Source organism: Rhinolophus ferrumequinum, chromosome 14 (assembly GCF_004115265.2).
Source record: "Rhinolophus ferrumequinum isolate MPI-CBG mRhiFer1 chromosome 14, mRhiFer1_v1.p, whole genome shotgun sequence".
Lineage (NCBI taxonomy): Eukaryota > Metazoa > Chordata > Mammalia > Chiroptera > Rhinolophidae > Rhinolophus > Rhinolophus ferrumequinum.
This window is the reverse complement of record NC_046297.1, coordinates 11,683,168-11,698,709: the sequence shown is the minus strand read 5'-3', so window position 1 is coordinate 11,698,709 and position 15,542 is coordinate 11,683,168. Positions and strand designations below refer to the sequence as shown.

At 42.1% G+C, this 15,542-nt stretch overlaps 1 protein-coding gene across 5 annotated transcripts in view; it reads left to right on the top strand.

Moving 5' to 3' along the window:
- SULF1 (sulfatase 1) overlaps positions 1–15,542 on the top strand; it is a 147,575-nt gene that overhangs the window by 113,581 nt on the left and 18,452 nt on the right. For all 5 annotated transcript variants that reach the window (XM_033126610.1, XM_033126609.1, XM_033126612.1 and 2 more), the window contains 4 exons: positions 872–1,000; positions 1,270–1,326; positions 2,114–2,243; positions 13,332–13,545. In XM_033126610.1, coding sequence (XP_032982501.1) covers positions 872–1,000; positions 1,270–1,326; positions 2,114–2,243; positions 13,332–13,545 — 530 coding nt within the window. The remainder of the gene's footprint in view (positions 1–871; positions 1,001–1,269; positions 1,327–2,113; positions 2,244–13,331; positions 13,546–15,542) is intronic.

The following is a 15,542-nucleotide window of genomic DNA, read 5'->3' as shown; positions in this document are numbered from 1 at the left end:
AAATTTTGAAAAGCATGATTTTTCTTTTAAAAGAAAAGAAGGCAAGCCACTGCATCCCTTTGCATCTCTGTTTTCCTATCATAAAATGGTTTTCCTATGCCCTGACAATCACAACAGAATGTTTTGTATAAAATGAGATCGTGTACATGAAACAATTATGGAAAGTGGAAGAAAAGAAGGCAAGTAGAATTCAACAGCTGGAAGGGCCCTTCAGCATCTAGCCTGGACCCCTGATTTAATGATGAGGAAGCTCGATAGCGTCAGTGCTTTCTCAGACTCCCCGATCAGGAAGTAGCAGCAGCAGGGCCCAGAACCCAGATATCTGAACCTCATCCATGCACTGCCTTTATCACATCCTAGGGAGAAGGCAATGTCAGTAAGAAGGGGTTCTGTGAAGAATGTATTACGTCTCCTCAGATCACTAGAAATACCTTACGAATTGTCGGATCGAGAGTTAGAAGGCTTTACGTGTGAAAGACTAGGTAGCATACAATGGACTCAGCTATAAAAACCTTGTGTCCTTCCTCAGAAGACTGATTTTAAAGTTCAACGGAGGAGTTATGGATGATCAGGTTTTTGAAGAAAGTATGCATCCTACAAAGACCATACATCAGGTTTTGTCTGACAGTGTGGCCAGAGCTTAGGGGTCTGGGCGTCTCTCCAGCTGGAGCCCTGTGAAAGCCAGTTCATTTTGCTCTGTGCCGTCACTGACCGCGGAGTCAGCCTGGCCAAATGGAGCTACCCTCCTTAGGGGACCAGAGGCAAGGGGAGAAGCACAGAAGGCCAGTGAGTCAGGGTGTGCAGAAAGCGGTTCTAAGTGCCACCGTCCACTGGTGTTGGGTTTGAGGCGTAACCATCTGTCTCTTTGCAGAGTCCCGCAGATCGTTCTAAACATTGACCTGGCCCCTACCATTCTGGACATCGCTGGGCTCGACCCGCCTCCCGATGTGGACGGCAAGTCTGTCCTCAAACTTCTGGACCTGGAAAAGCCAGGTAACAGGTGTGTGCATTTTCTTTCCCTCTGCGAGTCCCAAGCTCACCAGCACCCAGTGCCAGCCAGCAGCTGAAAGAGATGGAGGCAAAATACACTTTGCCCGTGCAGATCACCCCGAGCTGAGAGGGTCTCGGTTGTTTTTATATAGCATATTGATGGAGACGCAGTCATGGTCTGTGGGAAGTGAGAGGTGTTCCTTTAAATAAACTGTTGGCACAGATCTGTTTGGAAAAGCATCCAGATCCCAACTGTAAATATTATTATTTTGTTTGCAGGTTTCGAACAAACAAGAGGGCCAAAATTTGGCGTGACACATTCCTCGTGGAAAGAGGGTAATTATTGGTTCCTGGGGTCCTTCTGGGAAGCACTCCTACTGGGCAGCTGTCCCTGCTGGGTATTTTTTTCCCTCTTATTTTGGTTTACTAAGCATGGAGATTTCGTAAGCCTAGGAACAAGAGCAAATGATTTGCTAGTCATTCTTTGCTCGCCAGCTGACTAACAATTGTGGCATAGGAACTGTAAAGAATACATTTTCTTAAGATGGCACCAAAGCCCTTACTGTGGCTGTGATTTCACTGCTATGTTTCCCAACCTTGGTTCCTAGTCAGATCAGTCAATTGACTTTCTTAACCATTTCCCACAAGCCCTACCTGGCACCTTTCTACTTCTTTCCCTTATGTGCCTTTCTTAGTTTTAAATACATGAGTGTATTAGATTGTAATTATTTCTGTAGTTGCTTCTGGGGTTCCCCTTTTGATTTATAATGCTCATTGTCTTGGTTTTTGTCCATATACACAATGAGAGAAAGCATTTCTATAATTGCTTTTTAACAAAAAGACTTTGGAGCCTGTAGAGCTAAACATGGATGTCTAAAGTTTTGAAATTAATGTGTTGGGGGGGGAAATGATTTCTCCTATGCTGACCTCTCATCTTCATAGTACCTTGTCACAAAAGACTCATCAGTGTTGAACTCCTGCTGTGGTCAGAGCCTTAACATCTATTTCTTGCTGTTTGAAGAACGTGGAGTCGTGTGACAGGGAAGAAAAAGAACAGGCAGGTCGCAGGGAAGGTAATTCAGATCACTTCTCCCATAAGAAACTTCTCCCTTGTTTGTCGAAGGAAATTTCTCCGTAAGAAGGAAGAAGCCAACAAGAATATCCAACAGTCAAATCACTTGCCCAAATATGAGAGAGTCAAAGAACTGTGCCAGCAGGCCCGGTACCAGACAGCCTGTGAACAACCTGGGCAGGTGAGTGACACAACTTTTCTTCATCACCGCTCCCGTGCGTCTCCATTTCTAATTTAAAAGATTTCCAACATATACCATAATGTACATTTATGTATAAGTGATTTTTTTATGCCATTCATGGAGTGCTCACTGTGACACCTCTCCCCTGACTGAGAATTGTCTGACTTATCCAAGAGGAGCCTCCTTTTCTTTGCTTGTGCGTCCTCCTATTATAGGAGATGTGTTCTCAGAGAGGGCGTTCTAGATCTCCATCCAATCAGCCAGCACCAGTTCAAGATGTTCAGACACACGAAATGGTAGACCAGTTAGAAAGATCGGAGACTGGTTCCATCTGAGGAGAAGGCACCATCCCTGGGGTCATCGAGAAGGGTCAAGGGGCAGATTAGTCAAGTTCGTGGGTAGATGCTGACTCTCTGGACAGCGAACCACTGCAAGAGCCGTGATGGGGGTCTTTCGACTCTGGACTAAAGTCAGATGTCCTAACTAAGAGAGGAGGACAGACTCTATGACCAAGGTTGGGGAATGAAAAGGGAAACCATACTCGTTGTTTATTGCTTCTACCTTGGCTCACAAAATTTCTGAATGAGTCCTCTTCATTAATAAAAACATGACTGTAGCATTCAGGGCTACCCAGAATACCAACTGTGATCTGTAAGAACTAAAGAAATACCATGTGATGAATTAACACAGACCTGTTAATACATACGAACACGAGCTATTTTAAGCACTCTTGATTGAAATCTGTACAAGCTAAAAGAAATGCGCACTGCAATTTAAAATAAACTCAGAGGAAAGAGAAAAATGACTAACACTTACAGCGCATTTGTCTTAGACGAGGCACTGTACTGGGGTTTTATATACTTTAGCCCGACTGAATCTTCACATCCGCCACGTGAGCTGGGCATTGTCATCCGTGGGCAGCTAGAGAGTGGCAGAGGTGGGATCCAAAGGAGTTGTCTGACTAAAACACTCAGGCCTCGTGCTGCCAAAGTAAGTTACGTTAATCGGGGGAAAAGAAGTTCAACTCTTTTGTGAGTCTTTTTTTAAAAAACTTACCTGACCTCTAGATGTCCACACAATTTGCCAATGCCAGTCCAAGATATCGGACACATGCAATGAATAGCCCGGTTATTATTAAAATGGCCTCGTTCATTATACTCTTTTTATATGGTCTCCAGCTTATTAAAGAGACATTCATAATAAACAACTTGATCCTCCTGCTCTCTGTATTTCCTTGTGCCTTTTGTACACCGGGATTCCTTTGAAATAGGAAAAAGGATGAGGTGGGAGGCTTGTTGAAGGAAGGGATAACACCAGGCCTGCACGGCATTCTAGTAGGTCTTAGTTTTCAAGTGTTTAGTGGAGAAGCTTAGACCTATTCATTATAATTTAATTTGAAGTCTTCAAATCCTTCTTATGGAAGCTCTAAGTATTATTATGACAAAAACCTCAGAATTGTTTTGTAGCTCTGAAATGATTTCTATGCGGCAGCCTCAGTAGGCTAATCTACTTCTATTCGGGAGTTGGAAATGTTCCATGTTAAATATATCTCATGCAAATGGGCAATCTTGTTACTATTTTAGCCCTGTAAGTAGCGAGCATTATTACCATTTGCGAATCAGGTAAACTGTCTTCCTCTGAGTACCCAATTTTACAAACCTGGCAATAGAGCTTGTGCTGATATTTAAATGTATGTCTTAAAGGGCAGATAGAGCCTAAACTTGAGCATGGTGTTTGGCCCAAGCTCTTTACTCATGGGATGTATGCGCTATTTAAAAATTCACTTTGCTCTTTCGTATTTTTCTCAATGTGTTTGTCCTCCATGAAATGCTTTTAATAGCTGGCTCCCTGGAATTTTTCCTCTCTGGTTTATTTCTGCCTTAAGCATTTTGAGTTTAGATTCTATCACACGAATGTATGCGAAGGTTAGCAATGATCTCTTTTAAAAGTGCCTGAAGTAGTGGGACAAAGAATTAGACTGTGCCCCACGATGGTGATTTCCGTGAGAGTCTGAGAACTTCAAGAAATGGTGAGCCTCTTCAAGGCGGTTATCGAATCTGTAGGTCAAACCTGACATAGCGTAGTTGTGTTCTGTAGAATCTTTATATTTGGCCTTTTGCTCTGTCTGGCTCCTTTGAAGATTATCTTTTTAGTTATAATATCACTGACTTTTAAAAAGGAAGAAAAAAGTCCAGAATAATGATATTGTATTGTTCAGGGTCAAGGTGGCAGCTAAGGCTAGAACTAACTTGCTTGGACTCTCTTCTCTTGACAATGATTTCACTCCTGGCCTGTGCCCTGTGTCTCTTCCTCTAACCAAGGTAGGCTTCATTCAAAGACTACACAGTCTTCTCTTTGGTTTGACTCTCTGTGGAGTGTAGAGGCAAAATCAGCTCAATTAGTGCCATTCTCTTCACTCCTGATCCCCAAAGAGATGGTATGTGCCCCCTCCCTCCGTACCGCCATGCCTAGTCAGCTAAGGATTGTGGTAGGACCAGTGTGGATGCATGAAATAGAGTAAATTTTTAAAAGAATTGAAATCACTAGGTTTGGGTTAGAATATTGGCATCCACTACTTTGTAAATGTGTATTCTTGGACAAGACACTCGATTTCTGCTGAGTCTCAGGTTTTCTGTTTCTGAAATGGAACGAATCCATCTCAGTCTTGGGAGGATAAAGCAACATCAGGTATGTACAGGACTGTAAAGCAGGGTGCAAATGCAGGGAGGTGGCATGGTCCCCGCCCTTCCTAGGGGACTGTCATCTTCATTTCTATGAAAATGGGCTGGAAGTCCAGACTTCTGGCATCCTTTCTCCACTACATGAACAAAACAACCAGCAGGGACTAATGAAAACAACATGGACGCATAATGCGTGCCTTATTTCCATGTTCCTGAGGGTGAATTCCCACCACTCTATCAGCTGGCATTACACCCCCAAGCACATTTATGTACAGACACCACACACACACACACACACACACACACACACGCAAATCTCAACTTACGTCTGGTAAGACTTTGGTTCCACAGAGAACATAGACCGGTGATGCTCAATGCTGTGCATTACAGTCACCTGGGGCGCTTTTGAAAATACCGATGCAAAAGCCAATCAGATTAAAATGGAAGCCAAGGCATCAGTAGTTTTCAATTGGATTAGGAGCCACAGACCTCGAGTCAGGGATTGTCCAAGGTAGAGGGGGTCTTAGAAATCTTCTAGTTGAATGATATCATTTTCCGAATAAGGAAATTTAGATCCAAAAAACTTCAGGGACAAACCCAAAGACAGATCCTATGCTTCTTCACTTCATGCTCTGTCTTTTTATCCCCCAGAACATGCAACAATGTAAGATATTAGATGTTTCCTTTGAAATTATTCCTGGCATGTGCCTGGCTGAAGCCATGGGTTTAGGACCCACTCAACCCGTCTAAGACAGTGGTTCTCAACTACGACTGTATGTTAACATCACCAGGCAGTTTTAGAAACGGTGCCTTTTAGGTCCCACCCCAGACAAATTAAATCAGAACTTCTGGTGATGGGACCCAGGCATCAGCGGTTTGTTTTTCGTCTTCCCCAAGCCCTGAGTGTTTCCTCCAAGCAGTCAGATTAAGAATCCTCCATGCAGAGTAAGCACTATTTATTTCTTCTTTTAGGCATAGATATTGACTCCTTAAATCAGAGTTACATAAAAAAGAAATTCCCTGGGCATTCAGTTTTGAAGTGTATTTTAAATATAACTGTCACTTAACAGGAAAAATTGTTTTCTTTTTATATAGCAAATGCCATGTCATTTTGTGGAGTTGTTGAGTTCCAACCTCTTTGCAGTGTAGTTTGCCTTTCTATTCTTGTATCAATATAAGATCAAAGATATGTTTAAATTTTAAAAAGAACCCAGCATCAAGCAAAAAGAATAAGAATGTAGCTTGTTGAGTGTGAACTGGTTTAGCTCCAGGATTTATGTTCTCATCCAAAAGTTATCCTTCAGACCTTTTGTGGCCAGCTGCACAGTGGAAATAAAAGGACATTTACCAGTAAGATCTGGCTAGAATTGCTAGCGTGTCAGAAATTGACGTCCTGTTTCCAGAAACTCATTGAGCCCTGTGTGGCTCCCAAGCATTCCCCGCCCCAGTTCTCCTGATTCCAGAGCGTACGGCCAGAGGGACTAGGTCCCAGTGCCATCCACTGGCAGAACTTTGGTCTGCACAGGGCCCAGTGTGGACAGCTCAGCCTCTAAACCTTGCCTGCTCCCCTCCTCTGCCTGCACGGAACAGCTTTGTATCTACGTACATGTTTTGGCTTCTGTGCATTTTCCAAAAATACAAACCGCAGGGTTAACCATCAAACCATCTTTCGTGATGCTCTAAACAAGTCAGAAACAGACAAAACTCCAGGACAAACATTACTCATAAACAACATCATGTGGCCCCACCCTATGTCATGTACGCTATGGTATCTTATCTTCCACTACTGCCTGACACGGCCTGCTCTGGTCAGGTACCCCTCCTCCTTGTCTCTTCAACATAATGTTCTCATCTGCGTGTAAGTGGTTGCCTCTGCCTTTCCAAATGCTGTCCCCTCAACTGACACCCACCTGATGCCTCACCCTCTGGCCCAAGCCTTTCTCCTTTTTTATTGGTGTCGTGGTCAAGGTGCCTTAGGGTTGCATCTTGGATCCACTGCTTTCCTGGTACGTAACACAGGCTAGTTACTTAACCTAACTCTGCCACAGTTTCTTTATCTGTAAAATGGGCACAATAATAGCACCTGCCTCAAAAGGTTGCTGTAAAGATTTGATAAGTTAAATATAATGCATTAAGCATCTGGAACAGGGCTGGCATCAAGAGCCAGCGCTGGCTATCGATGATCGGCTTTGGTCTAGTCACCAATTTTATTTTCCCCGAACTGCAAGAGCCATACTTCTTGCAATATTCCAACACTGCCTTTTACAAATGATTACCCAGATTAAAATCTTAAGGAGGAAGCTTGTTCTCTCTCTTCAGCTTCTCCTTCCTTTCCACTTTTCTTCCCCCCAGTTCCTCCTCACTCCATCTCAAAGAAAATGGGTGAAAAATCTCGTTGGCACAAGTAATTTGATTTCGTATTTGTGGGGGAAAGAAAAAATTGGCAATGGCTGGAGCTAAGTAGCAGTTTGAACAATGACGTTCATATGGTTTCTTTATATTCCCCAGTGTTGAGATAAAAATTCTAAACACATGTCCACCTGCAGGTAACTGCTTTTCATGATGTTAGACTGGCCTAAAAGGATAATTGCATTATCAGAAAATTGCTGTATGGTTGCTACATTTTAGAGAACATGATTTGACCTGCATTATGACTAAATTCATGTAATAAGACACATAATAATGGAGAAATGAGGTGTGTGGGTGTGTATGTGTGTGTAAAATTCAGCTTTCATTGCAGTGTACCTTTGAAAATGTAGCCAATTTTTTTGTTTCTTATGAAAAGGGGCCTAAGTAGGCACACATAAGAATACAGAACATTCTTGAGCAAGTTGAGAAATACATGCAATTCAAAATGTAGAAACTATGGTGATTACCTAGAGGTCATATCAGGAAAGGGAAGTAATCAGAGTTCTATTATCTAATATTGCTCTCGGTTTTTTACAGAGACCATTTTACACCTGAAAACGGTTCTATAAAATAGATATTATGCCCCTTTTAAATCTAAAGAGACCGAAGCTCAGACAGGAAGGGAACTTGATCAAAGTGTCACAGCTAGAAGGGTGACCAGTAGGAGTTCAAACTGATTCAAAACCACAGTCTCCCCCCCAAATAATAGTTACTATATTATGTACAGTGGACACCCAGGAAACAGTAACTTGCCCAAGAATTGGCGAACCCTTTTGAAAGCTCAATTAATAGTACTGCTCTGATTCATAGAGTGCATCTTTTCCTCAGAACTCTGAAAACACTCGACAATTTATTCTCATGACATATCCTTGAGGCCAAAAGGAGCAAGTGTTATTTTCCCAGATGTGAAATCTGGAAGAACAAAGCGACTCTGCAATTTGCTCAATGCCATAAACTTGGCAGTTAAGAAAATGAAAATCGAGGTCTTCAGATCTCTACCCCAATACTTATCTCCATTAAAAATGGCTGCCTCTCATCAAATTTACGTGAGATCGACTTCTTTGAGTAATAAACTGTGTGTGTCTGTGATAACAGTGATAATAATAAGAGCAGCTCCTTTGCTGAGTGCCTGCCATGGGCTCAGCTCCTCCTGTCCTTTGCCTCATGCCCGTGACCCTCAGAAGCTTAGATTATGCAGCTGACTCACGCAGGGCCACATAGCAAGGGGGTAAAACTAATACCCAAATCCAGGCTTTTCTAGCTTGAAAGTCCAGATGTTTTTCCACAAAGCCACATCAGGATGGGTGTGAAATGCCATTCCCAAGTCCCAGGCATAAAATACAGGTTGTATTCACTACGACAAGAAATGATATTTCTATTCTTATCAATGAATTATGACAGCAATTTAAGTTGTTGTGAAGATTAAATGAGTAAAGTTATAGACAGTACTCTAGACCACATAAAAATTCAATAGCTAATGACCGTGATGGTGGTGACAGTGGTGTCAAAAGTAATTATTTGAAAGGCATTTGACATATTTCTCATTAGGTTTGATTCCATCAAACTAGCTGCACACAAGCATCCTTGTTCCAAAATAGCCAGCCTTTTCTTCATCAGATGTTACTTACCTACAGGTATATATAATCACTCAAAATACAAAGACATAATTATTAAACAGCGATTCAATGGTGAGCTAACATTGGGGTACGATTCAGGCAGATGAGGCATGATCTTTGCCCTTAATCCCAAGTTCCAATAGGGTGGGAAAGGCTAAAATGAAGTAATAATAACTCAAGAAATTATTTAAGTAGTTTCGTCTCCCACCTCACACACAGTAGGTATGCAGAAATATCTGTGGAATGAATGCGTGCTAAACGGCTGGCTGTCCGAGAGGCAGGAGGAGATGAGATGCTGTCGTCCCACAAAGCGGGAGAGGGATTTGCAGCAGTGACTGGTCAGAGTGGATTTGGCAGTTAACTGACTTACTGATAAACTTCAAGGGTGTAGATAAAAGCGAGATAGTGTGACCTCTGTAGTCCTGCAAGGGCGCTGGTTTATAAAAGCTCGTTTCTGAGGCTGACTCCAAGTCCCCTTGGCAGGTGCCTCACCTGAGTTCACACTCTGCTCTGACTCCTGGCAGACCTCTGCAGTGCAAAATCATCTCGTTATTTGGACCATTTTGACGGCACGCGGCAGGAGTTTCAGAGCCATTCTTTTAAACATTCTCTTTCTTCACCTCCCTCTATAAACTCCAAGTAAGATGACCGTTTTAGCTGCAGCTCTTTCAAGGTTTTATTGCTCAGCCGTAAAAATTGTCGTGATATTGAACAGTAAAATGACGATGGCAAACGTGTGGCAATTACATTTCCTTAAAATTCCGAGGACGCTTGCCACTAAGCAGATTGTCAAAGCCTCTAGCTAATTATTCTATCTAATAGGGTCTGTGACATGTTCAAAGGATCCACAGTATAGAAAGTTATTGGCATTTTTGTCAGCGGCTCTTGTTTTATACATGAATGTGTGTAGGTATGTGCATATATGTAGTATACACGGCACGTATGTAGTAGGTATATGTGTGTGTGCATGTGTGTACATTCACACGTATGTATGTGTATTTGATTGTGTATATATAGCATCACTGCCAAGGACATTGCCAGATGTCAGGTGTGGTTAAATTCAACTCTTCAGGAAGGAAACAGTCTTTCCTTTCATCTCTATCCCCTCAGAAGTCAGCAGGAATTTGGCTAATGGAAAAATGCACGTTGTATTCCAAATAGGCTAAGTCACTAAAAATTCTGCCTACGCTTTTGTGTTCTACAGGAATCTACTTGTACCCTCAGCTCTTCCAGGCCAAAAAAAAAAGCAGAATTTTTTTTTTTTTTAATTCATTGTGGTTATAAAACCAAGGAAGGTTTGCAACACGTTGTATGTTTTAAAAGTTAGTATTTATACTAAAGTTGATATAAATTAGAACCACAAAAAGATATAAGGCCATTATTTTTCAAGTCTATAGTTAGCCGCGTTTTTCTGTCTGATATAAAATAGAGCACTTTGGAAGATTCTACTTGGCTTGAATTGTGAATCCACAGACAGCTTCTTTTGCTACTACAGGCATTAAGTAGGCAACTCTTAGGTTTTGAATGCTTGAGGTAGAGATTACCCAGGTGGATGGATATGTCTTAAACCATTTGGATTTAAGACGGCTATAGACAGACACTCAAGCACCACTGGTTCCCAGATTTTTTGGGGCTATGAAAGGTCATTTGTTTTGACAACAATTTTCACCAGCACGAATTCTACCTGAGACATAATTATTTATTAATGCAGTTGCGTATGAGTTTCTGAGAACTTTTTGGAGAATTTCACGGCACCTCCTCAAGCTAATTGGACATATCTGGAAGTGCTATAAACCCGGGCTTAGAAATCACTGGTCTCCACATTAAATGGTAGAACCATGGAATAAACCACATGCAGTTTTCAGCTAAGAATATACAAAGACTTGGTTCTCTCCCTTGTCAACGAACTGTGGAAAGAGATTGAGGAGAACTGGTCCCTCTTAGTTCTGCCAGTATAGATGAGCTGTAGTGTTCACCTGTTAACTGGAGTCATTTTCTGACCTGGTGACCTCAGTACATTTCTAGACACAGATACCTTTCACACCCACACCCAAAAATACATGTACCCCTCTCAAAGACTCATCCATCGGAGGTACTCAGCCCCAAAGCTATCTCTTCTGCCGTCCTCATGGGATCGAGCTGCAAAGAGGTGCAGTAACCAGATTTTGCGAGTCTAAAGCAGTGGTTCTGAACCCCAGCTACACAGGAGAATCACCCGGTTAGCTTTCGAAAATCCCATTGTCCAGCGAAGTGTGCCTGACGTTACTCCTGTGTGCCTTGTCAGGTTGACTTCACATTTTTTTGGGGGGGTGGGGGGGCTGTTATTTTGTTTTTTTCTTTCTTTTTTTTTTTTAGTTAAATCATCTCTAACTTAGTCCTTAGACTGTTCTTGTTTGTGTTGCTTTTTCATGGCTTTGTAAATAGGTGGTTACCTGCCTTGTCTCTTGAGCTCCTGCCTCTTAGGATGGAGAGGTTCGGCATTCCAGACATTCCATCCAAGCCACCAAAGAAGGTTGTAACCTGATGTGGCTTGAAATAATCAAATTCAGTAGCACCAAGAGTGGGGCTAAAGGGGAATCACAGGACAAGGACTATATGCCTGGGATTAGGGAGAAATTCAAAGGCAGCGGCAACCGTTCATATGACTGAAGGCATATGACTCTGTTAAGAGAAAATAAACTGTGCTCTGCACCTTGGACCGCGGGGGATGGTTGTGCGCCATTTTGTACACAGGTGTCATTTGTCAGGGGACCAAGCCATCTGGGACCCTCGGCCAAACTTTAGCTTGCCTTAGGACACTTTAAAATCAAAATGGTACCCTAAAGCATGGTACAAGTAGAACAAGGGGTACTGTGAGATTGTTTTACGTGAGGCAAGAAAGAACATTGTAGGAACGGGGTCCCTGAGAGCAGTTTCCAGGCTCTTGGCCTCACGTGGAAAGGGGCTGGCTCAGGTAGCAGATGGCCATCAACTGTGATCAGATGGCCATCAGTGTAACTCGCTGGCCATCGGCTGTAACCAGTGAGCCATTAGTCACTAATATAACTGCTGTGGCTACGCTAGCAAGTGTGGTTCGCAAGCAGGTTGAGGATTGCAGATCGTATTGGTCCTACTTTTGCGTCTTGACCAGCCCCCAGCGAGAATATAGCGGTATGACTTCCCTATCTCTGGCTCCGTTTTTGTTCCTTTTGGGCCTCACCATATCCTGCGTTCTTGTGCGGGGAGCAGGAGCTGAGTCCCTGCATTAAAAACATTTTATTTAATAGTTTTGTATTTGTTTTAGCACATATTTGAAAACATAACTGGTACAACAAACACATAATTTTACACTCATTATTGCCTTGGCCACAGTTTAGACATGTGTCCATCAAAAGTAAAGTATGAGTAAATAATGACGCACAGTTGATATACATGGTAGAAAAAAAAAGACAAAAGTTTGATAACACTACATTATAGCATGTTGTAACAGCCATGATCAGCTTAAAATTAGGGTCAGTATTCTTCTGCTTCCACAATTAACATTTTAGGGAGAACAAATAGAAAGTAAAAGGAAGGGAATTAGGTCTTTAAGATATGGGGGAGCCTATGAAATGACCCCCAGGTGAAGCACTATTATTTCAGCCAGATTGATTCTCAAGAAAGAGGGAGACACTGAGACCCACCGCTGTGTCTTATTTGTCTGGAATTCAGGTGGCTGTGTCTGCGGCAGTCTTGAGAGAAGGCACAAACTAGAAAATCCAGTGCCAGCTCCTCATGCGTGTCTTTGGGGAAGGGGAGCGATGTGTTTAGGTGCAGCTTGCTCTGCGGGATGAATGTGTGGCGTCTGTAGAAGGGTAAGAAAAGGCACAAAGGAAAACCTGACACGTCTGCTAATGTATATGAAAGTTGGCTCGTCCTGTGATGGACTCAGATTAAACTCATCTCTGTCCTCCTCATGTGCCTCTCTTCCCTGGCTCGCATTAGAAATTCAGGGGCAGAGAACAAAGCAGCCACATTTGTTTTTCCAGAGAAAAAGGGGTCTGGGGAAATCAGCCCTGACAGCTGTGCTCTGTGCCTGGTGAATGAAGGGCTTTTTACATGTTTCATTCAAGACTCTGTTTAGTCTGGATGCTGGGGATTTATATATCAATTTGGGGCTCTAGTGTCATTGAAGTAGTTCTGATTTCCAATGATTTTGTTGTCATCTGTATTTGCCTACAATGAAAGATGTGACTAAGAGGACCGGCAGGCGACTTACTAGTACAGAGTCACTTAAAAGCCTGCCTTTCTTCATGCGCTCTCATTAACGGGGTTGCCAGTGCTTCTAAAAACTAAAACAGCAGTTCTTAATAAAAAACACCTGGACCGGGATTGGTAAACTGCTTTCCCGTTGGCTTTTGCAGAAGTGGCAATGCATCGAGGATACATCTGGCAAGCTTCGCATTCACAAGTGTAAAGGATCCAGTGACCTGCTCACCATCCGGCAGAGCACACGGAACCTCTACACTCGCGGCTTCCACAAGGACAAAGAGTGCAATTGTGGAGAGTCTGGTTATCGTGCCAGCAGAAGCCAGAGGAAGAGCCAGCGGCAGTTCCTGAGAAACCAGGGGACTCCGAGTAAGGCAGATGCCGTGACCATCCCAGGGGTGGGCCGGGCTCTTTGGGAATGGACGCTGGGGAGACAAAAGGCTTGCTCCTTCTACATTTTAGATATGACCAGTGCATAGTTTGAGGGCGAAGAGCAGATAATTTTTCTGTTTAGAAAACAAAACGCTAAGATAATTTCAAATTTTGCTTTGTGAACACTTTCACTTCAGCATGGAATGCAAATATATTCGGTAAAAGCACCAGACACAAAACATGCACATACATAAAAGAGCTGTCAAGGGGCAAAGCCAGTTTTATTTTACCTTAATGCCAGTGTCCTGATTTGTCTGCCTTAAGTTGTTTTTAAAGAGAAAGAGAGAGACAGAGAAAAGAAAGAAAGAGAGAGAGAGAGAGAGAGAGAGAGAGAGAGAGAGAGAGAGAAAGAGAAAGAAAGAAAGAAAGAAAGAAAGAAAGAAAGAAAGAAAGAAAGAAAGAAAGAAAGAAAGAAAGAAAGAAAGAAAGAAAGAAAGAAAGAAAGAAGAAAGAAAGAAAGAAAGAAGGATTTAGTGTTTGTGCATTTAATAGGTAAAGCATAAAAACTTTTTTTAAAGGCATACTTATTTTCGGACAATATATTTTTTTAATTTCACTTGTCAAACTAGTCGAATTCAATATGAAAATCACTGCCAAGTATTTTCTTTATAAAAACTCTTATCTATCGGGCAGCTATGAGATTCCTATGATTATATAGATACGAGAACCCTGTCCTGTACCATTTATAAAAGAATGGGAGTCTAGCGCCATCTAGTGGTATAATATGAAAAGTCACTCATTTCTGGGGTAATTACTTTCTATACTGATTTGGAAATCAGCAAAATACATTAAACTCAATTCCTTGTCCAAAATTAGGACATCAAATCATTCACTAGAACAGTGGAAGCTCTTAAGCCAGGGCCTTTTTTTTTTACCCTGGATTCCGCAGATGAACTTCAGGGAATCATGAACCCTCTAACATTTTATCCAAAAATGTAAGTATATTCTCTGCACATTTTTCTCGATGACTATAACTTTCAACAAATTCTTAAATGAGTCCATAACCCAGAGGCTGAGAACAATTAATTTGGGAGACTTTCTTCTCTCCCTGACAGAAAATGCCAGGTTTAATAATTCATGCAAAGATATCAAGTGGCAAACCTACAAGGGACATTCTCGCTTAACAGAAGCTGATTACAACGGTCAGCATAGAGCTAGGAGCCACTTCTCTCCCAGGAAGTTAAATGTTCACCTCCACGCACTGTTCGTAAAGCCTATTGATTTTTCTTTTTTTTTTTTAATTAAATTTTATTGGGGTGACAATGGTTAGTAGTTACATAGATTTCAGGTGTACAATTCTGTAATCCATCATCTATCTATTCACCACCCAGAGACAGTTCTCCTTCCATCACCATACATATGATCCCGTCTACCCTCATTTTCCCCCCACCCCAGCCCTGCCCCCCTCCCCTCTTACCCTCTGGTAACCACTAAACTATTGTCTGTGTCTGTGAGTTTTTGTTTCTGTTTGTTTGACTTGTTCCTTTGTTGCTTTCCGTTTTATATCCCACACATCAGTGAAATCATATGGTTCTTGACTTTTTCTGTCTGACTTATTTCACTTAGCATAATAATCTCAAGATCCATCCATGTGGTCAAAAATGGCCCTCTTTCATCTTTTGTTATGGCAGAATAGTATTCCATTGTGTAAGCTCATTGATTTTTCAATATTGAGTACAAACTGAAGAAGTCTGGGGCCACTTTTTCAAGCCACATAGAGTCTTAATGTATTTGAGAGCCAGAGGCGTTTCCTTGTCTGGAAACTGCCATCGGGATCCTGCAGAGATGCTTTTTGAAGCATCCCAAAGTAGTAGGAAGACACTGTCATGTTTAGAATCTGAATTACTTAGAATCTGAACCTAGCTCCCACCTGGCTATTGGCTGTGTAACCTTGCAAAATGGATGTAACATTCAAAGCTTCAGTTTTCTCACCT